Genomic DNA, 26,555 nt, shown 5'->3' on the forward strand with positions numbered 1-26,555 from the left:
TGTGGTGTAGCAGGTAAAGCCGCCATCGGCAATGCCAGCATCCCAACGGGCACTGGCTCATGTTCTAGCTGCTCCACTTCCGATGCAGCTCTCTGCTAACGGCCTGGGAAAAGCAGCAGCAGATGACCCTGATACTTAGGGATGAAGCTTTTGGCTCCTTGTTTTGGCCTGGTCCAGCCCTGGTGGTTGTGGCCATCTGAGGAGTGAACCAGCAGAAGTTTTCTCTCTCTTCCTCTGTAACCCTATCAAATAAATACATATTTAAAAAAAGGTATGAATCCTCATGAAAGACAAGAAAACTTTAGGATGCCACAACTAACACTCAGGTGGGAGCCTAATTCAGTAGTAAGAATATGTGGCCAGAATGTGAGAAATTAGGGCAGGTGTTTTGGCACAGTGAATTAAACCTGCACTTGGGATGTCCACATCCCACAGACAAGTGCCCATTCAAGTCCCAGCTACTCTATTTCCAATCCAGCTTCCAGCTGATGCATTCTGGGAGGCAGCAGATGCCTTAAATGTTTGAATCCCTGCCACCCATGTAAAGACCAAGATGGAGTTTTTGGCCTGTGGCTCTGGCCCGGCCCAGGCTGTCTGTTGCAGGCATTTGGGGGAGTGATAACAGATGGAAAATATGTCTCTCTCTCTCTCTCTCACTCTTTTTCTTGCTCTGCCTTCCAAGTAGATGAAAAAAAAAGTTTTTTTAAAGAATTGTAACAAAAAAGAAAGTGACATCACTAATTTTGATTTTCTAATATGAAGCCTAATTGAAAGGATACTTAGGAATTTTAAAATAAAATATAAAAGAATTTATTCATAGTTGCTCTTTTAAAAAAAACATTTTAAAAATTGGTGATTATTTCAATTTGAAGACCAATTTGGAAGGATTTTTTGTCAAAATTCCACTAGATGGTGCTCTTTTAACTTCCTCAGTGAAAGCTAAAGTAGTTCATATCAGTAGCTGATGCCTGACTCAGCTAATTTAATGTTAATGAAAGCAAATGAGTGCATCTGACTCAGAATTTCCTTGGATGTAAAAAGCAGATATAATCTAACAACCATATAAATGTGATAGTTAATTGATAGAGTACTTTTAGCAGTGGAAAACTACCACAATTACTTTCAAGAAAGAGATTATGGGAACATTACCTATGCACTCTTTGGAATAAGGTTTTATAAAATATGAACATTGAAAGATTTTATACATTATCAGGTTTTGCTTAATAATAATTGTTGAATCAAATACATAATTTGAATTAAAAACACATAACTGCTACACCTTTATATGGGCTCAAATGTACCAATAGCCTTTTTGTGTAATTACAAATCTATCCTTTATGTCTGACACTGTGTGAGGATTCTCTAGACAAAGCACATAAGCTATCTCTACTGGAAGTGGAAAATATTTATGAAAGCATTGGTTTGTGTTACAATCTCTACAGCACATCTGTGTGTACACATGGATACAGACTAGGAGCATGGGATTTCTTGCTTCCTCATAACCTCACATATGGGCTTAGGATGTCAGTAATGGTATGACTTCTCAAGATTTGTATTATAAAAATATATATGTATAGAAAACAGTTTTTCGGGGCCAGCGCTGTGGCGCAATGGGTTAATGCCCTGGCCTGAAGCGCCGGCATCCTATATGGGCGCTGGTTCAAGACCTGGCTGTTCCACTTCTGATCCAGCTCTCTGCTATGGCCTGAGAGAGCAGTAGAGGATGGCCCAAGTCCTTGGGCCCCTGCACCCATGTGAGAGACCTGGAAGAAGCTCCTGGCTCCTGGGTTCGGATCGGCACAGTTCAGGCTGTTGTGGCCAATTGGGGAGTGAACCATCGGATGGAAAACCTCTCTCTCTCTCTGCCTCTCCTCTCTCTCTCTCTCTGCCTCTCCTCTCTCTCTGTGTAACTCTGATTTTCAAATAAATAAATTAATCTTTAAAAAAAAACAAGAAAAAGAAAACAGTTTTTCATATATTTTGTTAAAAATCTATTATAGACTAGCAAGTTTCCAGGTAAGCAGTTGTTAAGTACAAATGTCAAGACATAAACTGTGATTAAAGCAGTAAGAAAATAGGATATTTGGAAGTGAGTGCTTGGTTTATTTATGAATCAGTTAAGATTCTTACTAGAAATGATACTGTCATGATAAAAGCATATGCAAGAATAAAACTAATTTATATACTGCAAAAATGCAAGCATTACTATGTACATTTATTGAGTTAATACATCTTCATTGACAATGAATCTGTTTTAAATTTTTTATTTAGTTTTTTTTTTTTTGACAGAAAGAAAAAAGGAGAGAGAAAGAGAGTGCTTCCATCTGCTGATTCACTCCCCAAGTGCCTGCAATTAATAGGGCTGGGCAGGATCTGAAGCTGGGAGCCAAGAACTCAATCCAGGTGTCCCACGTGGGTAGCAGAGACTCAAGTACTTTGAGTTATCACCTGCTGCCTCCCATGGAATGAATTAGCAGGAAGCTAGAATCAATACCTGAGCCTGGACTTGAACAGAGGCCCTTTGATATGGGATATGGGCGTTCCAAGTGGTGTCTTAACTACTAAGCCAAACACCCATCTCAGAATCTCTATTTTACTATTGAAGGAGTTATGTGCATTTATGTACTTCTAAGTATTGGAGTGACCTTAATTTTCTAAATATAAGCATACTACCGGTAAACATGACATTCAAACTTATGAGTAACCCTTTTATTATTAATATCTACTCTCTTGGCGACTCTGACTAGACATCTCTAAGACCTTGTTTGCACTAACAGCTGAATTCACTTTAGTATTCTAAATTCTCCTTCTTGGTATATCCAAAATTTTGATATTTCTGACCTTACCTTTCTCCTGTAGACCATTCTTGGATTTCTGGGTTACTCACTCCAAATACATTGGTTCCCAGTGTAATCTCATGTTTATTTGACTCCTCCCTAAACGGGAGCACGTTCCCACTGTCAGTCCCAATTTTTCTGGTTTTCCTTGTCTATAATTCTTTATTCCTAGTGTCATGCACACATTGGATGTTAATGATTACTTCTGTGTACGGAGCTCTCAAGTACACATCTCTTGCCCTGGACTCTCAGTGGAACCTCACTCCTTTGTTTCTATCATTAGACATTTCCTCCTGAATTTCTACTTATTCTCTGTCCTGGTGTCTTCCTCTAGAGTTCAGACCCCATGGAGACTACCAACAGCTAAAATCCTCATCCTCTACAAAAGAACTATGGTGCCTTGTTTTCACATTTAGTTTCTGTGGATGACACAGTCTTGGAATTATTTTATTTACCTCATCTACCGTACTTAATCATTCTCCGAGGTTGGTAACTTCCACCTTTATGGCCTCCATTACAGCAATACCTTTAATCCATTCAGATTGCTGTGGCCTACTTGATACCCGTAATTACCTCCTGCCTGCCTCTTGGACATGACCTCCTGGCTGCTCTTTAATTCTGGGACTTTCCTACCTCGCTCCATCCTGTTCAGTGCTTCCCATTTGTCTGTTTTAGTTTACTTTTTTTTTTTTTTTTTTTTTTTTTGGACAGGCAGAGTGGATAGTGAGAGAGAGAGAGAGAGAGAGAGAGAGAAAGGTCTTCCTTTTTGCCGTTGGTTCACCCTCCAATGGCCGCTGCGGCCGGTGCACCGCGCTGATCCGAAGCCAGGAGCCAGGTGCTTCTCCTGGTCTCCCATACGGGTGCAGGGCCCAAGGACTTGAGCCATCCTCCTCTGCACTCCCGGGCCATAGCAGAGAGCTGGCCTGGAAGAGGGGCTACCGGGATAGAATCCAGCGCCCCAACTGGGACTAGAACCCGGTGTGCCAACGCCACAAGGCGGAGGATTAGCCTGTTAAGCCACGGCGCCAGCTTTTAGTTTACTTTCATTAACAGATAGGTTGAGGAGGGTAGGCAAGGTAAGGTAACCTTAGAATTGCACATCAAAATGATTATCCTTGGGACTGGTGCTGAGGCCTAGTTGGTAAAGTCATCGCCTGAGACTCTGGCATCACATATGGGCACTGGTTCAATTCCTGGCCGCTCCACTTCCAATCCAGCCTCCTGCCTGGGAAAGCAATGGAGGTTGGCCCAAGTTCCTGGGCCCCTGCACCCATGTGAGAGACCTGGAAGAAGCTCCTGGCTCCTGGTTTCAGATCACTCAACCTCCATTTCTGTCAACGAATTGCAAAGGAGGGCAAGAGTACACAGGCAGGAAATAGAGATTGTGGTCAATATTCGAAAGTCCGGATATGTAGAGAGTTCATTTCTGGGATATCTTTTACAACTTTTCTAAATCAAGATTGGCTCAGGCATGGGGAAGCTGGAGTGAACAAGCAAGGAAAGGCACTCTTATCAGTGGACTCAGTTCACAGCCAGCAACCTAACTCCGCAGCTCTGAGCCACAGGTCCACCAAAAGCAGAATCTCAGCACTCCATATCTGCAGTCCACCTTCTGCTTCCTTCACTTGACCCGCCTTACACTTCACTGCCTGACCTGCTCTTGATTATCTGTGCCCTTGCTCTCAGGACTCATTACCTATTTATAGATTGGCAGTTGCTCCTTGTCCTGACACTTAATCCCCTCTAGCCCTGAGCCTGGCTTCCCTCCTCACCTATAATTTTCATTACTCCCTTAGATGATACTGCTTTCCTTCCTCAGCAAAACATCTCCTTTGGCACAGACTTGCTTCCCCAAAGAAGTAGGGCTATACAAGATTATAACTGATTATAATGAAGTAGATGTAAAATTAAATAGTGAAAGAGTGAAATGAGCACTCTAAACTAGTGAGGAAGCAGTTACTGCAGGAAGCAGATGCAAACTCAAGGGTTAAATGGGCCAAGGGAGAGACCTGGAAATACACAAGGAGCACTTGAACTGAAACTCAGACTTCCATGGAGGGAGCTATTTGGTCCCTGTGTCTCTAAGTTCTGAGAAGCAAACTTCTGAGGACAGAGGACCATGAGAGTGGTTCTGATGTCTGCAAGGTGGTGAAAGGATGCTGATCCTGCAAGTGTCAGGGTAAAAAGTAAGTTAGACTCAGGTGCTGCTAAGGTGATGAAATAGAATGTGTCTGCTAGTTCCTTGAGACTGAGCAGAGAAAACATCTCTGATTAGGTGCTATTTGAGCACAAACCTTAATGACACGATGTATCAGTCACGTGAAATCAGCCGTGTAAAAACTTGAGAGCAGTAAACACTGATGGACATTAGCATTTGGAACCAACCATCTCTATTTGGAAAGAGGTTGGTCATTTTAGCCAGAGGAAGGTATTTGAAAATGCCTTATGGCAAATCTCTCTAATATTTTACTGGGACCACAGAGTAATTAACGTTTGAATACATTCTGATATGTTATTACATTCAGATGCATTCCCCTCTTGAATATTTTATCAAGCACCTTGTGCAGGGATATGAAAGCATCGTGCAAACTCTCTCAGGATCGTCTCATCCTCTGGGGCATCTTTCTGACCACAAATCAGCAGGCACTTTTTAAAAAAGTTATTTATAGATACTTAGAAATTCCTAGTAAGTTGTGAGAAAAAAATTCCAGGGGATCCCATTGTACCCATCATCCAGTTTTCCCCAATGGTACCTAATCTCATAACTATAATGCAATATCAAAACCACAAAATAAAGACATCAGTACCACCCATAGAGCTAATTCAGATTTTCCCAGTCTTACATGCATTTATCTGTGTGTGTGGTTTTGTGGAATTTTATAGAAACATGACCATATTCAAGACACAGTGGTGTACCCATAAACACAAGACGCCACACTAACTCTCCTGCCCATACCTATCCTCTGGTAATGACTGATTTGTTCTCCACGGCTTTAATTTTGTTATTTCAAGGATGTTTTATAGGTTGGGCACTAGCCTAGAGGTTAACATCCCTGCCCGGGTTTTATTACCTGCTTTGTTTCCTGACTCTAGCTTCCTAACAGTGACTTTGTCTGGGAGGCAGCAATGATGGCTCAAGTACTTGGGCCGCTGCCACTCAGGTGGGACACATTGAGGTCCACCCTCTGCCAGCCCTGGGTTTCAGGCATGTAGCGAGAGTCAACCAGCAGATGGGGGAAGTGCACAGGCAACCTGTCTCTCAAATGGAAATAAATAAATGTAACAGAAAAATCATTACTCCTTTGCCACGCCAGAAAAAGAAAAAGTTACAAATACACGCCTTTTAAGTCTTTGAAAGGAAGATTAACAATAAGTCTCTAAATCTCACATCTTCAAGTCGCTGTGACTTCAGGCCTTTAGCACTAACGGGTGGGGCAGAAAGAGCTTTGACTTTAATTTGTATTTACTTAAGGTCAGTCAGCGTGAAGGCCCAGGCGTGAGCGCAGTATTCCTGTGAGTACCAGAGGCTGACGGGAACTGTGCCAAGCTGGACCGAAGGGCGGCTGCGGGTGGATGACTTGACCAAAAACGCGGACGCAGGGAAGGGCGTGGAACGCCACACCCGAGTTCGCTCTTTATGCCGCGCACCCCCTCCCCACATCTGCGGGTCGGGAAGTCAGGGCAGGTGGCCAGGACCAGGCGGGGCATTAGTAGCGTCCAGCTCCCCACAGGCTGGCCGGACCCTCCGGACCAGTAATAATGGCTGGGATACCCGCTCCTGAAGCCTCTGGCCTAACAGTAAAATCGGCCCACCCCTGAGCAGCCCCCAGCCGGAGAAGGGAAGGGCATTCCCCTCGGCTGTAACCGCCGCGTTCGACCCCCGGCGGCCGGTTGGACTCCGGTCCGCGGGCGGGGGTGGGGGTGGGCTCCAAAAATCCTGCAGCTCCTAACACGCGTGCGTTGCCAGGCGATGGGGAGGGGGAGGCGGGGCCGACGGGAAAGAGGGGTAGGGCCCAGCCCGCAGGGGGCACGCGCCACACCGGCGGCTGCGCAGCCGCACTGTGCCTCTCTCGCGCTCACGCCCTGTGGGCGGTGGCGCCGCCGCTCCGCCCCCACCCGCGAGCTCGAGGTGCGCACGCGTGGTGCGAGGGGCCGCCTCCGCCCCTCGCTGGGCTCGCGCTCTGGCTGCGCGTCCGGCCGGCGGTGGTGCGACAGCCGGGGCCGCCCGGGAGCCGGTGGACCGAGCGATCTCGAGCGAAGGCGCAGGGAGAGCGGGGGCGGGGTGGGGACGCGGCCGCCGTACCCTTCGTGGCTGAAGAAAATGGTGTTCGAGTCGGTGGTCGTGGACGTGTTGAACCGGATCTTGGGGGACTATGTGGGGAACCTGGACTCGTCCCAGCTCTCTCTGGGCATCTGGAAAGGTAACGAGACCTCCAGCGCCCCTCAGTCTCGCCTGCCACCGGACCCGGGCTACCTGAGCCGGGCCCCGTCTCTGGGGCTGCGGGTTCCTGGCAAACCGGGGCTGCCACCCGCCGCCGCCGGTCAAGTTACATAAAGCCGACCGGCTTTCCGGGGCGCTGGTTTTGGAGCGGGGGAGACGGCGAGGGTCTTGGAGGGGTCGGGATGCAAAGGTCTGCCTTCCCCAGGGGACCCGCAGTGGACCCCGTGGGTCTGCAGTTCAGGTGCGAGCCCCTCGCTGCGCGCTGTCGGGCTTCAGCTGTGCTGGGCCGGGGTCGGCGACGACTCGCACCCGGGCTGGGTCCCGTCCCCGTGAGTTCCCCGCTTGGGTTGTGACGGAGGGCCCACGGAGGGCGGCACGCTGCCCTGCACGTGAAGGCGCGGCGCCCGCAGACGCCCTCGTAACTTCCTTCCCCAGCCTCAGTTTACGGCTGCACCGGAGCGTTCTGTGCTCCGGCTTCCGGCCGCGGGACCTGGATCTGGGCTCCGGGTTGCTCCTGCAGTTTGACTGATAACAAAAACGAAACTCCTGTGCAGAATTAACTCGTTTGCAGCTCGCGAGTTGAATCAGGAATGTGTCGTGTTGGCAAGGCTTTTGGAGTTTTGTGGGTCAGAGTGAATTACTGAACTAAAAAACAGAAAAACTAGGTGCACTGGATAGCAGCCCAGACCTGTAAAAGACTGGCCATGCACCTGACGCTGCTTAGATGCCGAAGGACTGGAGCTTTGCTTTACACCTGATGACTATTGTACTCTAACTTACTTACAGCCTCATTTTAGTTCTCCCGTCTGTTATTATGTTATACCCTTATTTATTTTAGGCAGCCATTAGAAATTAGACTCCTTTGTGACATGACTTAATGTATGTAGTAAAACTGTTTCTTTTAATTTTATTTGAAAAGAAGAGAAGGAGAAGAGAGACCTCTCTCCCACTCACTGGTTCACTGTCTGAATACCCGCAACCGTGAATGATGGGCCAGGTGGAAGCCAGGAGCTTGGAGCTCAGTCGGGGTCTTCCATGTGGGTGACAGGACCCCAGGTACTTCAGCCATCACCTGCTGCTTCCCAGGGTGCCCATTAGCAGGAAGCTGGATCATAAGAAGCTGAGTAGCTGGGACTCAAACCAGGCATTCCACTGTATAGGATGTGGGCACAGCATAAGTGGCATCTTAACTGTTGAACAGATGCCAGCCCAAGTACAGATACTTAAGATAATTTATTCTTGGACCTGCACAGACTTCCATCCTATTATGAAATAATGTAAACATAATTTCGTTGGATACAAAAAAAGCCCACCTTGTTACTATTAGAGTAACTACAAAAACTGGACTAAAAAAAAAAAAAACTGGATGTAAATACTAGACAATACTAGGTATTAAAAAAACTATGGAACTACAAAAACTGGATATAAGTACTACCCTCTGATTAGTACCAGAAACTAGTAGATTGTTTAGGCACCTTCTCAGCTGCAAAGTGAAAAGCATCTCCAATTACCTCGAGGAGGCCTAAAAACACCTGGTGTGCTTTGTTTTATAGTATACATTGCTTCAACCTGTAAGGTAGAGGTTTGTGTAGCGTGTGATTTATCAATGGATTTATTATTATTTTTTTAATTTACAGACAGTTCAATTCATTCTTGTGGGAACCTGTGCTTTTATGCAGTGGGTTGAGTTGCTACTTGCAATGCCAGCATCCTGTATTGGAGTGCTTGTTCAAGCCCTGACTACTCTGCTTCCAGTTCCTCTTCCTGCTAATGGGAAAGCAATGGAAAGTGGCCCAACTGCTTGGGCTCCTACCACCCAGGTAGGAGACCCCAGTGGAGGTCCTGGCTTCTGTCTGGTCCAGCCATGGTTGGTGTGGCCATTTGGGAAGTGAATCAGTGGATGAAAGATCTCTGTGTCTCCCTCTCTCCATCACTATGCATTTCAAATAAATAAGTAAATAAATATTTTTTTAAAAGTTCACTTTTGTGGTGCATGATTCTGTCTGCCCTGACAAATGCTAAAAGGCATGTGTCTGCCATCATAGTGATACACAAAAGTTCCATCAAGCCCTCGGATTCCCTCTGCTGTGCATTTGTAGTTTACCCTACCACATGCCTTATCCTGGCAATCCCTGATCTGTTTCTATCCATATAATTTTATCTTTCCCAGAGTGCCATATAAGTAAAACTATATTTTGTGTAGTATTTTGGGTCTGCTGCTTAATTTCATTTCTTTTTATTTATTTGAGAGGCAGAGTTAGAGACAGAGGGAAAGACAGAAAGGTCTTTCATTGGCTGATTCACTCCTTGAAAGTCAGGAGATGCTTCCAAATCACCCACACAGGATCAGGGGCAGGGGTCCAAGCACTTGAGCATCTTCCACTGTTTCCCCAGGCCCTAAGAAGAGAGCTGGATCGGAAGAGGAGCTGCCGGGACATGAACCAGCACCCATGTGGAATGCTGGCACTGCAGGCAGAGACTTCACCCACTACACCACAGCTCTGACTCCATAATTTAATTTCTTACAAAAATGTGTTTTGGGGCCAGCACTGTGGCACAATGGGTTAAAGCCCTGGCAGGCAGCACTGGCATCCAAAATAGGCACCGGTTTGGGTCCCAACTGCTCTACTTCTGGTCCAGCTCTCTGCTATGCCCTGGGAAAGCAGTAGAGGATGGCTTCAAGTACTTGGGCCCTTGCACCTGTGTGGGAGACCCAGAAGAAGCTCCTGGCTTCAGATCAGCTCAGTTCTGGCCATTGCAGCCATTTGGGGAGTGAACCAGTGGATGGAAGACTATCTCTCTCTCTAATAATAAATTTTAAAAAATGTGTTTTTCGCAGTCATCCATATGTTTCATCATTAATATTTCATTCTTGTATTTATAAATAGTAGTTCATTCTATAAATGGTTGCTGGTTGAAGGATACTTCACTTTTTGGCAGTATTTAATGTGCTATTTAACCATTTGTGTGCGGGTTGTTCTGTAAACATACATTGTTATTTTTCCTGAGTAAATACTGAGTGAGTTTTTTTTTTTTTTTTTTTTTTTTTTTTTTTATTTTTATTTTTTATTTTTTTTGACAGGCAGAGTGGACAGTGAGAGAGAGAGACAGAGAGAAAGGTCTTCCTTTTGCCGTTGGTTCACCCTCCAATGGCCGCCGCGGTAGCGCGCTGCGGCCGGCGCACCGCGCTGTTCCGATGGCAGGAGCCTGGTGCTTCTCCTGGTCTCCCATGGGGTGCAGGACCCAAGGACTTGGGCCATCCTCCACTGCACTCCCTAGCCACAGCAGAGAGCTGGCCTGGAAGAGGGGCAACCGGGACAGGATCGGTGCCCCAACCGGGACTAGAACCCGGTGTGCCGGCGCCGCAAGGCGGAGGATTAGCCTGTTGAGCCGCGGCGCCGGCGAGTCTTTTTTTTTTAAGCTTTTGTTTAATGAATACAGTTTTCATAGGTACAACTTTAGCAATATAGTGATTTCCCCCCATACCCACTCCCCCTCCCCCACTCCATCCCATTCCCTACTCCCTCTCCCATCCCATTCTTCTTTAGTATTCATTTTTAATTATATACAGAAGACCAACTCTATACTAAGTAAATATTTCAATAGTTTACACACATACACACAATGTAAAAGGTACTGTTAAGAACAAATTTTGCAGTTAATTCTCATAGGACAGAGGTCCTACTTGGGAAGCTAGTGTACAGTGATTTGTTAATTTAACAATAGACACTCTTATTTATGATGACACTGATCACGAGAGGCTCTTGCTATCAGCTGCCAAGGTTATGGAAGCCTTTTATGACCACAAACTCTTTCAGTATTTAGACAAGGCCATAAGCAAAGTAGAAGTTCTCTCCTCCCTTCAGAGAAAAGTACATTCTTCTTTGATGGCCCCTTCTTTCTACTGGGGTCTCATTCACAGAGATCCTTCATGTAGGATATTTTTGCCAGTGTCTTGGCTTTCCATGCCTGCATTGTTCTTGTGGGCTTTTCAGCCACATCCGAATGCCTCTGATTCTGAGGTCAGAGTGTTACTTAAAGTGATTGTCATTCTATGAGTCTTCTCTGTGGACTGCTTCCCATGTTGGACATTCTCTCCTTTTTAATTCTGTCTGTTGTTAGTACCAGGCACTTGATGCTATTTATATGGTCTCTTTAACACTTAATCCTGTCTGTATGTTCACTTTAACACTTTTTTATTTTTTTATTTCTTTTTATTTTTTTATTTTTTGACAGGCAGAGTGGACAGTGAGAGAGACAGAGAGAAAGGTCTTCCTTTGCCGTTGGTTCACCCTCCAATGGCCGCCACGACTGGCGCGCTGCGACCGGCGCACTGCACTGATCCGATGGCAGGAGCCAGGTGCTTCTCCTAGTCTCCCATGGGGTGCAGGGCCCAAGCACTTGGGCCATCCTCCACTGCACTCCCTGGCCATAGCAGAGAGCTGGCCTGGAAGAGGGGCAACCGGGATAGAATCCGGCGCCCCAACCGGGACTAGAACCCAGTGTGCCGGCGCCGCAAGGTGGAGGATTAGCCTAGTGAGCCACGGCACCGGCCAACTTTAACACTTAATATGATCACTTTAACAATTAAGATGGCATTTTGCAGCTTTACAGTTAGAAACTTCCTCCTCCCTCTATTATTCCTTTTTACTGAGATCTACTTTTTTTTTTTTTTTTTTTGACAGAGTGGACAGTGAGAGAGAGACAGAATGTCTTCCTTTGCCATTGGTTCACCCTCCAGTGGCCACCATGGCTGGTGTGCTGTGGCCGGCGCACCGCGCTGGAGATCTACTTTCAATTGACTATTTATTTGGTGCATTTTCTTTTCTTTTCTTTCTTCTTCTTCTTTTTTTTTTTTTTTAACAGATAGAGTTAGACAGTGAGAGAGACAGAGAGAAAGGTCTTCCTTCCATTGGTTCACCCCCCAAATGGCTGCTACGGCTGGCGCTGTGCCGATCCGAAGCCAGGAGCCAGGTGCTTCCTCCTGGTCTCTCAAGCAGGTGCATGGGCCCAAGCACTTGGGCCATCCTCCACTGCCTTCCTGGGCCACAGCAGAGAGCTGGACTGGAAGAGGAGCAACTGGGACTAGAACCCGGTGCCACAGGCAGAGGATTAACCAAGTGAGCCATGGTGCCGGCCCTGCATTTCCATTCTTGATGTAGGCACCATTTGCTATAAACTTTCCTCTTAATACTGCCTTTGCTGTATCCCACAAATTTTGGTATGTTGTATTGCCATCTTCATTTGTTTACAGAAATTTTTTGATTTCTCTTGATTTCTTCTGACCCATTGTTCTTTCAGAAACATGTTGTTCATTCTTAATGTGTTTGCATATGATGTAGAGATTCTTGAGTTGTTAATTTCTAGCTTCATTGCATTGGTCTGAGAAGACGCATGGTATGATTTCGATTTTTTTGAATTTGCTGAGACTCACTTTACTGCCTAGCATATTGTCAATCCTAGAGAAAGATCCATGCACTGGAGAAGAAAATGTGTACTCTCTGGTTGTGTGGTGGAAGGCTCTGTAGATATCTGCTAGGTCTGTTTGGCCTATGGTATCGATGAGCTCTGTTGTTTCCTTGTTGATTTTCTGTTTGATCTGTCCATTGCTGAAAGGGAGGTATTGAAGTCCCCCATTACTGTTGTATTAGAGTCTATATCTCCCTTTGAATCCCTTAACATATCTTTTAAATAGCCAGGTACCCTGTAATTAGGTGCATATACATTTATAATAGTCACATCTTCCTGTTGAATTGATCCTTTAATCATTATATAGTGTCCTTCTTTGTCTCTTTTAATAGTGTTTGTGTTAAAGTCTGTTTTGTCTGATATTAGGTTGGCCACACCAGCTCTTTTTTGGTTTCTGTTGGCATGGATTATCTTTTTCCATCCTTTCACTTTCAGTTTGTTTGCATCTTTGTTGGTAAGGTGTATTTCTTGTAGGCAGCAAATAGATGGGTTTACTTTTTAAAGCCATTCAGCCAGTCTGTGTCTTTTTAAATGGGGAGTTGATACTATTTACATTCAGTGTGATTATTATTAAATATCATCTTTGCCCTGCCACATTTCCTTAAATAGTCCTGTTTCTGTACTTTGGATTTCATTTGTACTTTTGCTGGGTCCTTTTCTGCATTCATCTTCTATTGTAGTGATGTTCTTGTTTCTGTGTTTTTGTGTATAGCACATCCTTGAAGATCTTACGTAAGGTTGGGAAAGTGGTTACAAATTCTTTCAATTTCTGCTTGTTGTGGAAGATCTTTATTTCTCCTTCTTTCTTAAATGAGAGTTTTGCAGGGTAAAATATTCTGGGTTGACTTTTTTTTTCTCTTGGGACTTGGAATATGTCTCGCCATTGTCTTCTTGCCTGTAGGGTCTACGATGAGAAGTCTGGGGTGAGTCTAATTGGGTTTCCTCTGAATGTGATTTGTTGTTTCTCTCCTGTACATTTTAAGATCTGCTCTTTGTGTTTCACTGAGCTGAGTTTTGCTACATTGTGTCTTGGTCAAGTTCTTTTCTGGTCCTACTGGGAGTTCTATATAGTTCTTGTACTTGGATGTCTCTTTCTCCAAATTGTGAAAATTCTCCTTTATTATTTTGTTAAGAAGGCCTTTTAATCCCTTCTCATTCCACACCTCCCGGAATTCCTAGGATCCGTAAGTGTGGTTGTTTGACAGAATCTTGTAACTCTCCAACCATGATTTTTAAGTTTCTAATTTCTTCTTGTATTTGGTCTGACTGTATTATTTCTAGAAGTTTGTCTTCAACTAATCCTGATATTCATTCTTCTGTTTCATCTATTGCATTGCTACGAGATTCCACTGCATTTTTTATTTGGTCTGTTGAATTCTTCATTTCCAGTATTTCATTCTGGCTTCTCTTTAATATATCTTTCTTGGGAGTGCTTTTCACTTAGATCATGAATTTGTTTCTGATTGTTTCTAAATAATCTGTTAATTTTCTGAATTCCTTTTCTGGCATATCCTCTACCCCTTCTTCAGTCTTCATTATTGAGGAATTATATTGGTCCTCTGGAGAATTCATAGTCTTCCTTATTCAGGATTTTTCCATTGTTTGGCATTTCTGGTTGACTTCTGGTTGATTGTATTTTTAACTTGATTTCCCTGTGCTATGAGCTGCTGTGTCTGTGCATTGCAAATGGAAGCCTGCAGCTCCACCTCCTTACTTCTAGATTGTGATGGAGGCAGGTACCAGGGCTTTGGTGCACCACGCCCTGCCTACTGGGGCCCGGAGCGCTTCTCCTGGTGTGTGAGACGAGCTTGGGTTTTTACTGTTTAGTACTATTTCTTGTGCAGCTTGCCTGGTGGAGAGGAAATCATTCTGAAATGTTATCCTTGTTCCTGGGTGGGGCATGTTATGAGGTGTCCCCCCCCCCCCAATTGATGGGTGTGTGTGCAGGAGGCAGACACGGTGGTCCCCTGCTTACACTCGAAAATGTAAACAGTCTACATGATTTCTCCCCACCGGCTGTATGTCTGGTTGGTTGGAGGCATTGAGACACAGAAGGACCATGGCATGCCCAACCTCTCCACCCGTTCCCCTACAGTTTCTCCTTCTTCCTTCTTGGAGTTTCAAGCGCAGTGCACTTCGCCAAGTTTCCCTGTCTGCCACTGTTCGCAGCTCTGTGGACTCGATACCTCTCAGCTGGTTCACTGGGGGCAGCGCCCCTCTCCTCGGTCCCTGAGTCACTCCTTCGGTGCACATTCGCCACTTCGCCCTCCTCTTTGCTCCCCCAGCGTGGGGGTACTCCTGGGCCACACTGTGTGAACTTCTTGTGATTCCGTCACTGGCTTGTATCCCATCTGCTAACTAATTACCCATTTTTCCCCTGCATGACTCAGAACCTCCCACTGCTGTAAGGCCATCTTACCCCAGTCTTTGGGGTCTTTAAGTTACTTTATGAGCAACTATGTGCTATGGTTTGGATATGGTCTCAGTGTGTCCCGCAGGGGTTCATGTGTTGGAAACTTGGTCCCCGGTGCTGGCTCATGGGGTAAGTTTATGCATAACTTTTTGAGAAACTGACAAAACCTTTTCCTAAGTATTTACTTATGGTTAAGTGTTGAGAGTTCTTTAAACAGTGTGGATAGAAGTCCTTTGTTAGATAAGATATTTGAAAATATTTTCTCCCGATCTGTTCCTGGTCTTTCTTTTGCAGAGCAAATATCTTCATTTTGATAGCATCACTTTCATCAAAAATTTCCTCTGTGAGTCTGTGAATCATGCTTTTGTATCATGTTTATGAAATTGTTGCCTAACCTCAAATCACAAAGATGTTCTGTGTTTTCTCCTAGAAGTTTGATAGTTTTATGTTTAGGCTTCCAATCTATTTTTGCATAAAATGTATTATTTTTCAAGTGGCTGAAGGTTGAGGTTCATTTGTGTGTGGATGCAAATGATTAGTTGTTCACCACCATCTGCTGGAGACTATCTTTTGTCAGCTGAGTTATCTTTGCACTTTTGTAAAAAACAAAAACAAAAAAAAACTTACATTGTATAGATTTATTTTTGGATTGTATTTTGTTCCAAAGATTGGTGTATCCATCCTTGCACCAATACTACACTGTCTTTATAATTGGCTTTGTAGTAAATCTAGAAATCAGGTAGTGTGATTCTTTAACTTGTGTCTTGGTTAAATAATTTTTATAGTAGTGTGTTGGTGTTTTATGTATAGAAATTGGTTATTTTTGGTAAATGAAACTATTAACTGGAGTATTTTTAAAATCCTTTGAGAATTCAAAGGTATTACTTTTTGATAAATTAGAAGGTTTCTAAAAATTCTTTGAAAATTTTGTTAGTGGAAACTAGGTGCTGCATAGGAAAAATTTTTAAATGAGGGACTATTTTGTAGTTTGATTCCAGAAGGAACTGTTGGTAGTTATAAATGTGTGCTTTTGTTATGCTTCTAACTATTCCAGCTAATTTCACTGTTAGTGCTAATAATATCAATTAGCATTTGTGTGGGACCAATGGGTGATGCTCAAAATTTGTGAGATGGTTCTTTGGAAGGATACATTTTCCTTTAGAAGCATTGTTATATATGTTATTATTTATTACTTCATTGTTATTTATTTAAAACAAATGATACCAGGGACTGCAATGCACAGCTGAATGTGTTTTAAGAAGTCAGGGAAAAATTATTAGAAATTCAGAGGCAAAAAGTAAGGGTGATTTGTGTGACTGAGTTTTCATTTGAAAAACAGGAAGTACTCATATTTTCTAGCATTTTTAAAAAGATTTATTTTATTCAAAAGGCAAAGTTACAGAGAGAGAGGGAGAGAGAGGGAGAGAGGGAGAGAGGGAGAAAGGGAGAATCTTCCATTCACTGGTTCATTCCCCAGAAGGCTGTATTGGCCAGAGCTGGACCTGATGGAAGCCAAAAGCCAGGTGCTTCTTCGAGCACTCCCAAGTGGTTTGCAGGGGCCCTAGCACTTGGGCCATCTTCCATTGCTTTCCCATGCACATTAGCAGGAAGCTGGATCAGAAGTGGAGCAGCCAGGACTCGAACCAGCTGCTCCCATCTTCTTTGTTTTCTTTAAAATTGTAGTACTTAGATAAATTTGTAATGTTTCTGGTTATCCCTGACATCTTTATATAGCATTAAAAGCTCAATTTATGTGAATCCTCTACTAGATCACTCCCTAAATGCCTGCAATGATTGGGGCTGGCTGCCGTGAGTCTAAGATCCAGGAATATAGTTCAAATCTCCTGTATAGGTGGCAGGAACCCAGTTACTTGAGTCATTACTGTTGCTTCTGACTGCATTAAGCAGGATGTTGGAGTCAGGAGCTGGAGCTGAGAATCAAACTCAGATCCTCTGATTTGGGATATGAGTGTATTAATGGCTAGGCTAAATGCCAGCCTCTTGTTACTTTTACACACACACATAATATAAAAATAAATATATTTTTATAAGTTTTTTTTTTTTTTTACTGTTTTTGCTTACTTATTTGAAAGGAAGAGAGTGAGAGAGAGAGAGGTTATGTCAGTTGGTTTATTCCCCAAATAGCTGCAATGGCCAGGGCTAAGTGGCCCAAAGCCAGGAACCTGGGTACCCAGTCTAGGTCTTCCAGGTGGTTGGTAGGGCCCCAACTACGCATTAAGTGCTGCCTCCCAGGGTGCACATTAGCCAAAATCTGTAATCTGGACCAGAGCTAGAACTTGAAGCCAGGCATTTCAGTGTGGAATGCAGGCATCCTAACTGCTAGGCCAAATGTACCCTCTCTGTTTTATAATGTGTTTGAAATGTTAGTCTCGGTTTTCTCTTACAATAGAGTGTCATGTTCAGTGGCCACTGATTGCATGCCCCGTTACATCAGGGGTCTTATAGGTAGAAGGAGATGAAGCTTCAGACAGGACAAAGTTCTTGAATTTATTTTATTTTATTTTTAAGATTTATTTATTTATTTGTGAGGCAGCATTACAGAGAGAGGGAGAGACAGAGACAGAGACAGAGACAGAGAATGATCTTCCATCTACCTGTTAACTCCAAGTGCCTGCAACAGCCGGAGATAAGCCAATTTAGCCAGGAGCCTGGAGCTTCTTCCAAGTCTTTCATATGGGTGGCAGGGTTTACTTGAGCCATCAAGACTGCATCCCATTGTCCGCATTAGCAGGAAGCTGGAATCAGGAGCCAGAGCCTGGTATTGAACCCAGGTGTTCCTATATAGAGTGGGAGTGTATTAACTGGCAATCTTAGCCACTAAGCTTGTATGTTGCCCATTGGTTGATGTTTGAATGTCAGACTAACCTTGCATATCTGGAATAAATTTTATTTGCTCGTGGCGTATAATTACATTACATTATGGGCTTACATTTGCTCATATTTTATCGAGGATTTTTACATATGTGTTCATGAAAGATACTTGTAATTTCTTTCCTTTGCTGTTTTGTTATTAGGATGATGCTGGTCTCATCGAATGAGTTAGAAAGTGTTCCTTCTGCTTCTGTTTTCTGGCAGAAATTAGAAAGGATTAGTATCATTCTTTTCCCTAAATGTTTGGTACAACTTCAGAGAACCCATTTGGGTCTGGTGCTTTCAGTTATTGACTTACTCAGTTATTGAATTGTTTTTCTTTTGTGACTTTTGGTACAATGTATCTGTCAAGGAATTGTTAGATTCCTGTAAGTTACAAAATTTGTGGAAATGTTTATAATCCTTTATTTTCTAATGTTATTATGTTAATGTCCATGGGATGAATAGTGATAGTCCTTCTTTGATATCTTACATTAATAATTTGTATCTTTTTCTTCCACAGTTAACTTGGCTATAAGCCTATCAATTTTATTTGTAAAAAGAATCAACTTCTGTTTTTTTTTTTATTTTCTGTATTTCATTGGTTTCTGTTCTAATTTTTATTACTTAATTTCTTCTGCTTACTTTGGATTTAATTTGCTCTTCTTTTTCTAGATTCCTAAGATGGAAGTTAATTGAGTTTTAGACCTTTCATCTTTTCTAGTATATGTAGTCAGAGCGCTACATTCTCTGTAAGCCTGGCTTTTTTTTTTTTTTTTTTTGACAGGCAGAGTGGATAGTGAGAGAGAGAGAGAGAGAAAGGTCTTCCTTTTTGCCGTTGGTTCACCCTCCAATGGCCGCCGCGGCCGGCTCATCGCGCTGATCCGAAGCCAGGAGCCAGGTGCTTCTCCTGGTCTTCCATGGGGTGCAGGGCCCAAGCTCTTGGGCCATCCTCCACTGCCTTCCCGGGCCACAGCAGAGAGCTGGCCTGGAAGAGGGGCAAGCGGGACAGAATCCGGTGCCCCAACCGGGACTAGAACCTGATGTGCTGGCGCCGCAAGGCGGAGGATTAATCTGTTAAGCCACGGCGCTGGCTGTAAGCCTGGCTTTTAAACTGAATTTCACAGTTTTTGATAAGCTGTATTTTTATTTGCTAAAAATATTTGAAAATTTCTTTTAACAAGTCTTCTTTGATTTTTTTTGTATTATTCGAACCTAGCAGTTTGGACATGGGCGTTTGGCTTAGCAGTTAAGACCCCTGCCTTGTGCGTTGATGTACCTGGATATGATTACTGCTTTGTAACTGTGTTCCTGCCACCCATATGGGAGACTTGGAGTGTGTTGTTGACTCCTGGTTTCAGCCTCATTGTAGGTGTTTGGGGAGTGAACCACCAGATGGGCAGTCCCTCCCTTTGTCTCTCTCTTTTCTCTTTCTCCCAGAGAAATACAGAAAGATCATTTGAATATGTATAAGAAGGCTTATTTATGGACATTGTGTTCTCTTCCACTGGTCTAGTGTCTGTGCTGGTATGGCACTGTTTTGTTAGTGTGGTTTCAATAAGTTTAAAAAAAAGTCATTTAAAGATTTATGTTTATTTATTGGAAGGGCAGAGTGATAGCTTCCATTCACTGATTCATTTCAGATGGCTGCAATGGCCAGAGTTGGGGCAGGCCAAAGCCAGGAGCCTGGAAATCCATCTAAGTGTCCCATGTGGGTGCAGGGGCCCAAGTACTTGGGTCATTTTCTGTTGCTTTCCTAGACACTTTAGCACAGAGCTGGGTTCCAGATGGAGCAGATGGGACTCAACCTGGCACTCATATGGAATGTTGGCACTGTAGGTGGCAGCTTAACCTGGTATGTCACAACACTGGCCCCTGTTTTTATTTTATACACACACACACACACACACATATATATATGAATGAATTTCTTAATCTTTCCTTAACTGTATACAGTATTTATTTTTTTTTGACAGGCAGAGTTAGAGAGAGACAAAAAGTTCTTCCTTTCTCTGTTGGTTCACCCCCCCAAGTGGCTGCTATGGTTGGTGTGTTGCGGCTGGCATGCTGTGCCGATCCGAAGCCAGGAGCCAGGTGCTTCCTCCTGGTCTCTCATGTGGGTGCAGGGCCCAAGCACTTGTGCCAACCTCCACTGCCTTCCCTGGCCACAGCATAGAGCTGGACTGGAAGAGGGACAACTGGGACAGAACCGGCGCCCCAACCAGGACTAGAACCCAGGGTGGCGGTGCCGCAGGCGGAGGATTAGCCTAGTGAGCCACGGCGCCGGCCAAGTATTTTTGATTAACGATTTTTACTTTTTTTTTTTTTTTGATAGGCAGAGTGGATAGTGAGAGAGAGAGACAGAGAGAAAGGTCTTCCTTTGCCATTGGTTCACCCTCCAATGGCCGCTGCGGCTGGCGCATCGTGCTGATCCGAAGCCAGGAGCCAGGTGCTTCTCCTGGTCTCCCATGCGGGTGCAGGGCCCAAGCCCTTGGGCCATCCTCCACTGCCTTCCCGGGCCACAGCAGAGAGCTGGCCTGGAAGAGGGGCAACCGGGATAGAATCCGGCGCCCCAACCGGGACTAGAACCCAGTGTGCCGGCGCCGCAAGGCGGAGGATTAGCCTGTTAAGCTATGGCGCCGGCCACGATTTTTACTTTTTACATTTTAAATATTACCATCTCACTGCTTTTTGACTTTATTTTTAATTAGTTTTTAGTAGATTCTGTGTGATTTGTAGATAAAATCCTAAGAACATGATAGTCCCTTCCTCCCTTTCCCACTCTCCCTTCCACCCTTCTATCCTCCTTCTTTCTCCAGCTCCCCCTTTTAGTTTTTGAGATAACATTTTACATTTATATTGCAGTAAAAAGGCTCAGTCATTTTTGTTGAGAAATCCACTGATAAATTTATTGATGGTATATGTATTATTAGTTGCCTCTTTCTTGCTACTTTTGAGAGTCTCTGTCTTTGGTTTTCAGTATCTTGATACCAAGTGTCTCAGTGTAGGTCTATAGGTTTACCGCATTTGGAGTCGGTTTAGATTTTTGTATTTGTGTGTCTATGTTTTTCCTTAAATTTGGAAAGCTTTTGTCCATTATTATTATTATTATTTTTTGGACAGGCAGATTTAGACAGAGAGAGAGAAAAGTCTTCCTTTTCCGTTGGTTCACCCCCCAATGCAGCTGGCGCACCGCATCAATCGGAAGCCAGGAGCCAGGTTCTCCTGGTCTCCCATGCGGGTGCAAGGCCCAAGTACTTGGGCCATCCTGCACTGCACTCCCGGGCCACAGCAGAGAGCTGGACTGAAAGAGGAGCAACCGGGACAGAATCTGGTGCCCCAACTGGGACTAGAACCCGGTGTGCCAGTGCCACAAGCAGAGGATTAGTCTAGTGAGCCGGGGTGCCGGCCCATTATTTCTTTAGATGAGCTCTCTGACCCTTTATCTGTCTTCTCTGAGGCATCCATAATACATACAAGTATAAAGATTATTTCATGGTTTCCTGTAATTCTCCAAGGCTCTGTTTTTCTTTACTTGATGTCTTTTTTTTAATATTTATTTTATTTATTGAAAGACTGTTATATAGAGAGGTAGAGACAGAGGGGTCTTCCATCCATTGGTCATTCCCCAAATGGTCGCAACAGCCAGAGCTGAGCCAATCTGAAGCCAGTAGCCAGAAGCTTCTTTTGGGTCTTCCACATGGGTACAGGGGCCCAAGCACTTGGGCCATCCTCTCCTGCTTTCCCAGGTGCATTAGCAGGAAGCTGAATCAGAAGTAGAGCAGCTGGAACTCTAACTGGTGCCCATATGGGATGTCAGCACTGCAGGCCAGGGCTTTAACTCGCTGTGCCATACCGCTGGCCCTGTTTTTTTTTTTTCCCCTCATTGTATAATTTCAAATGACCTGTCTTCATGCTTATTGATGGTTTCTTCTTGTTTACACCTGCTGTTGATTTTCCCTAGTGATTTTTCAGTTTAGTTACTGTGTTTTTTAGCTCTAGAATTTATTTTGTTCTCTTTGTAGATATTCTTACTTTGTTTACATATGCTTTGTAATGTATCCTTTAGCTCTATGTCCTTGTTTTCCTTTTGCTCTTTAAGTGTTCTTAAAATGTTTTTTTCTAGTAAATCCTAAACATGTTTTGTTTAGTGTTGCTTCCTTCCTTCCTTCCTTTCTTTCTTTCTTTTTTATTTGACAGATAGAGTTAGACAGTGAGAGAGAGAGAGAGAAAGGTCTTCCCTCCGTTGGTTCACCCCCCAAAATGGCTGCTATGGCTGGAGCTACGCCGATCCGAAGCCAGGAGCCAGGTGCTTCTCCTGGTCTCCCATGTGGGTGCAGGGGCCCATGCAGTTGGGCCATCTTCTACTGCCTTCCCGGGCCACAGCAGAGAGCTGGTCTAGAAGAGGAGCAACCGGGACTAGAACCTGGCACCCATATGGGATGCTGGCGCTGCAGGTGGAAGATTAACCAAATGAGCTATGGCGCTGGCCCCCTAGTGTTGCTTTCTTAAGATTTAATATGTTCTTTTGGATGAATCTTATTTCCTGTTTCATGACATACCTAGTGATCTTTTATTGAACAGTAGGCATGTGAAAAATAAGCCACCACTGTGAATCTTTGCAGAGTACTCTGTACTGTTATTGCCTTCACCAAAGAGCTCTGAATAAAAGCTTCTGGGTGCAAATTGTCCCTTAACCTCTGTGTGTGTGTGTGTGTGTGTACACATTCTTTTTTCTTTTCTACTTTTTATTTAAAAATTTTTTTGAGGTAAGTTTTACATTTACATTATAATCTAAGGCTAAGTGGCTCCACTAAATAGAGAGTTCAACAAATAAAAAGTAAAAAGACCATAGTTCAGCAGGAAAATAGGCAAGGCTATAAACAATAATCAAATGAAAATATGTTCAACTTCATTCATAAAAATTTTAAAATATTCACAAAATCACTAAAACTTAAGCAGAGATTTAAAACAGTTTGACAAAACACTATATTTGCAGCAAAACTGATACACTCAGGCATTGCTTTCCTTTTTTAAAAAAGGATTTATTTTTATTATTAGAATCGATCTTCCATCTGCTGGATCACTGTCCATGTGGCTGCAGCAGCTGTAAAGACAGGAGCCTGGAACTCCATCAGAGTCTCACATGTAGGTGACAGAAACTTGGACACTTGGACCATTTCTGCTACTTTCCTAGGCTTGTTAGCAGCGAGCTGGATCAGAAGTGGAGCAGTTGGGACTTCATGTGGCACTCATATGGATGCCAGTGTCATAGGCAGTGGCTTAACCTGCTGTGCCATACACTGGCCTCTCTGTTTTGTTGTGTTTAGTTTTTGTTGTTTAAATTTTAGCTCCCACATATGTACAACTACTTTTTAAATGTCTTAATTTGGGGGCTGGTGCTGAGGCATAGTGCATTAAGCAACTTCCTGCAGCACTAGCATCTCATATGGATACTGATTCAACTCCTGGCTGCTCCACTTCTGATCTAGCTTCCTGCTACTGTGCCTGAGAAAGCAGTGGAGGATGGCCCAAGTGCTTGGGACTCTGCACCCACATGGGCGACTCGGATGGGGCTCCTGGCTCCTGGCTTCAGCCTTCAGCCTTGCTCAGCCCTGGCTGTTGTGGCCATTTGGGGGAGTGAAGCAGCAGATGGAAAATTTCTCTCTCCCTCTCTAACTCTGCCTTTCAAATGAATAAATAAATCTTAAAAAAGAAGTCTTAATTTCCTTTAGGATCTTACCACTACTTCTTCTCAGGGTCTTACATGTTCTGTTGTATTTCTCTTCCCTTAGTCTCTTGCTCCACATACCCATGACTGTACAGTTTTGTGTTGTGTCCTGCACTGCTATCATTGGTCTTCAATGTGATTTGCAAACTCTGCTACTGTTCCATGTGATCTCCAAGTCATGTTAGATGGAAACCAGTACTGGAGGCCAGTGCTGTGGTGCAGTAGGTTAATCCTTCGCCTGTGGTGCTGGTATCCCATGTGGGCGTTGGTTCTAGTCCCGGCTGCTCCTCTTCCCTTCCAGCTCTCTGCTATGGCTTAGGAAAGCAGTAGAAGATGGCCCAAGTCCTTGGGCCCCTGCACCCTCATGGGAGACCCAGAAAAAGTTCTGGCTTTGGATTGGCGCAACTCCAGCCATTGCGGCCATCTGGGGAGTGAACCAGCGGACGGAAGACCTTTCTCTCTGTCTATCTCTCCAAAAAAAAAAAAAAAAAAAAAAAAAAAACTTAAAAAAATTAAAAAAATAATCAAGAACATAACAAACAAGTTCTGTTTACCTTCACTACCCAGAGAGGAAACAAGGATTGAATGGATTTACCACAAACTTACTGTGCTGTATTGGGGGTAGAATAGCACAAGTGTGAATGAAATTTCCAATTTTTTTTGAATGTGACTTTTTTCATGGTTACACATTTGCTTGTTTCCTGTACATCCTCTTTTTTTTTTTTTTTTAAGATTTTTCTTTCAAATATTTTATTTATTTGAGGGGTAGAGTTACAGACAGAGGGAGAGACAGAGAGAAAGGTTTTCCATCTGCTGGCTGCAATGGCCAGAGCTGGGCCAATCCAGAGTCAGGAGTTAGGAGCTTCTGCTGTGTCTCCCTTGCAGGTGTAGGGACCCAAGGACTTGGGGCATCTTCTGATGCTTTCCCAGGCCATAGCAGAGAGCTGGATCAGAACAGGAGCAGTCAGGACATGAACTGGTGCCCATATGGGATTGTGGCACCACAGGTGAAGGCTTAGCCCACTATACCACCGTGCTGGCCTTTAAGATTTATTTTATTTATTGGAAAGATAGTTACAGAGAGAGGTAGAGACAGGGAAAGAGAGGGATCTTCCATTTACTGGTTCACTCCCAAAATGGCTGCAGTGACCGGATCTGGGTCAATCCAAAGCCAGGAGCTTGATCCAGGTCTCCCATGTGGATGCAGGGGCTCAAGAACTTGGGCCAGTCTCCACTGCTTTCCCAGTGAGCTGGATCAAAAGTGGAGCAGCCGAGACTTGAACCGGTGCCCATATGGGATGTTGGTGCTCCAGGCCAGAGCTTTAACCCACTGCATCAAAGCACTGGCCCCTCCTGTATATCCTTAAACAGTTTCAAGTGGTCTCACAAAGTTATTTTGGTCAGTCTTTTACTTACTTAATGTTTCCTTGGGGGAATCAGGGCCTTCTGGAATGCCATCTTGCTGATATCACTCCTTCTGCTCTTCACTTTGGAATATAATTTCATTGGATATAGAATTTTAGGTTGGTTGTTGTTTACTTTTCAAACCTTTAAATATTTTGCTCTTTTTGCTTTCATGGATTGTAAAGTATGTGATGCAATTCTTATTCTTGTACCTTTATAGGTATATCTGTATTCTTACTCTCTCTGCCTTCTTTCAAGATTTTCTTTGCTTTTGATGCTATGAAGTGGGATTATGGTGTGTATATATATATATACATTATATATAATATGGTATATATTATATGTAAATTTTTGGTGTTTATGTAATATATACAATATGCTATTTATTATATATATATATATTTTGACGTTTATTCTACTTGGTATACTCTGAACTTCCTGTATCATTAGTTTTGGAAATTTTGGAGGTGCTGTAGTGCAGCGGTTTAAGCCACTGCTTGGAACACTCACATCCCATATCAGCATGCTGGTTCAAGTCCCAGCTACTGAGCTTCTAGTCTAGCTCCCTGCTAATGCGTCTGGGAAGCAGCAAGTGATGGCTCAGTATGTGGATCCCCGTCACCCATGTGGGAGACCTGGACAGAGTTCCTGGCACAGCCCTGACTGTTCTAGCCATTTGGTGAGTGAACCAGCAGATGGAAGATATTCTCCCCCACCCCCTGCCTCTCTTTCTATAGCTTTCAAATGAAGAGGATAAATCTTTAAAATATATTTTTTGGAAAGCTTTTAGTCATGGTTACTACAGATATTTTTGTACTTGTCTTCCTTTTATTTCCTTCTGTTATTTCCATTGCTAATATGTTAGAGCTTTCACAGTTCTGTATAGTTCTTGGACATTCTGTTGCCTCATTTTTTTTCCTCTTTACATTTGAATTTTGAAATATATACTTGGGCTCATTGACTTTTCATTCCTTTTTTTTTTTTTTTTTTTTGACAGGCAGAGTGGACAGTGAGAGAGAGAGACAGAGAGAAAGGTCTTCCTTTGCCGTTGGTTCACCCTCCAATGGCCGCCGCAGCTGGCATGCTGCGGCCAGTGCACCGCACTGATCCGAAGCCAGGAGCCAGGTGCTTCTCCTGGTCTCCCATGGGGTGCAGGGCCCAAGCCCTTGGGCCATCCTCCACTGCACTCACGGGCCACAGCAGAGAGCTGGCCTGGAAGAGGGGCAACTGGGACAGAATCTTGCGCCCTGACTGGGACTAGAACCCGGTGTGCCGGTGCCGCAGGCAGAGGATTAGCCTATTAAGCTGCGGCGCCGGCCCCATTTCATTTTTTTTAAAGGTTTATTTATTTATTTGAGAGGCAGAGTTAGAGCGAAGGAGAGACAGAGA

At 44.0% G+C, this 26,555-nt stretch overlaps 1 protein-coding gene across 3 annotated transcripts in view; it reads left to right on the top strand.

Annotated features, from left to right (window-relative positions):
• Positions 1 to 7,038: 7,038 nt before the first annotated feature.
• VPS13A (vacuolar protein sorting 13 homolog A) overlaps positions 7,039 to 26,555 on the top strand; it is a 254,299-nt gene continuing 234,782 nt past the window's right edge. For 2 of the 3 annotated variants that reach the window (XM_062208441.1, XM_062208442.1), the window contains exon 1: positions 7,040 to 7,258. In XM_062208441.1, coding sequence (XP_062064425.1) covers positions 7,159 to 7,258 — 100 coding nt within the window. In that variant the 5' untranslated portion in view covers positions 7,040 to 7,158. Of the gene's footprint in view, positions 7,259 to 26,555 lie in introns of all 3 variants that reach the window. The other variant, XM_062208443.1, reaches the window with a different exon arrangement.

Source organism: Lepus europaeus, chromosome 12 (assembly GCF_033115175.1).
Source record: "Lepus europaeus isolate LE1 chromosome 12, mLepTim1.pri, whole genome shotgun sequence".
Classification (NCBI taxonomy): Eukaryota; Metazoa; Chordata; class Mammalia; order Lagomorpha; family Leporidae; genus Lepus; species Lepus europaeus.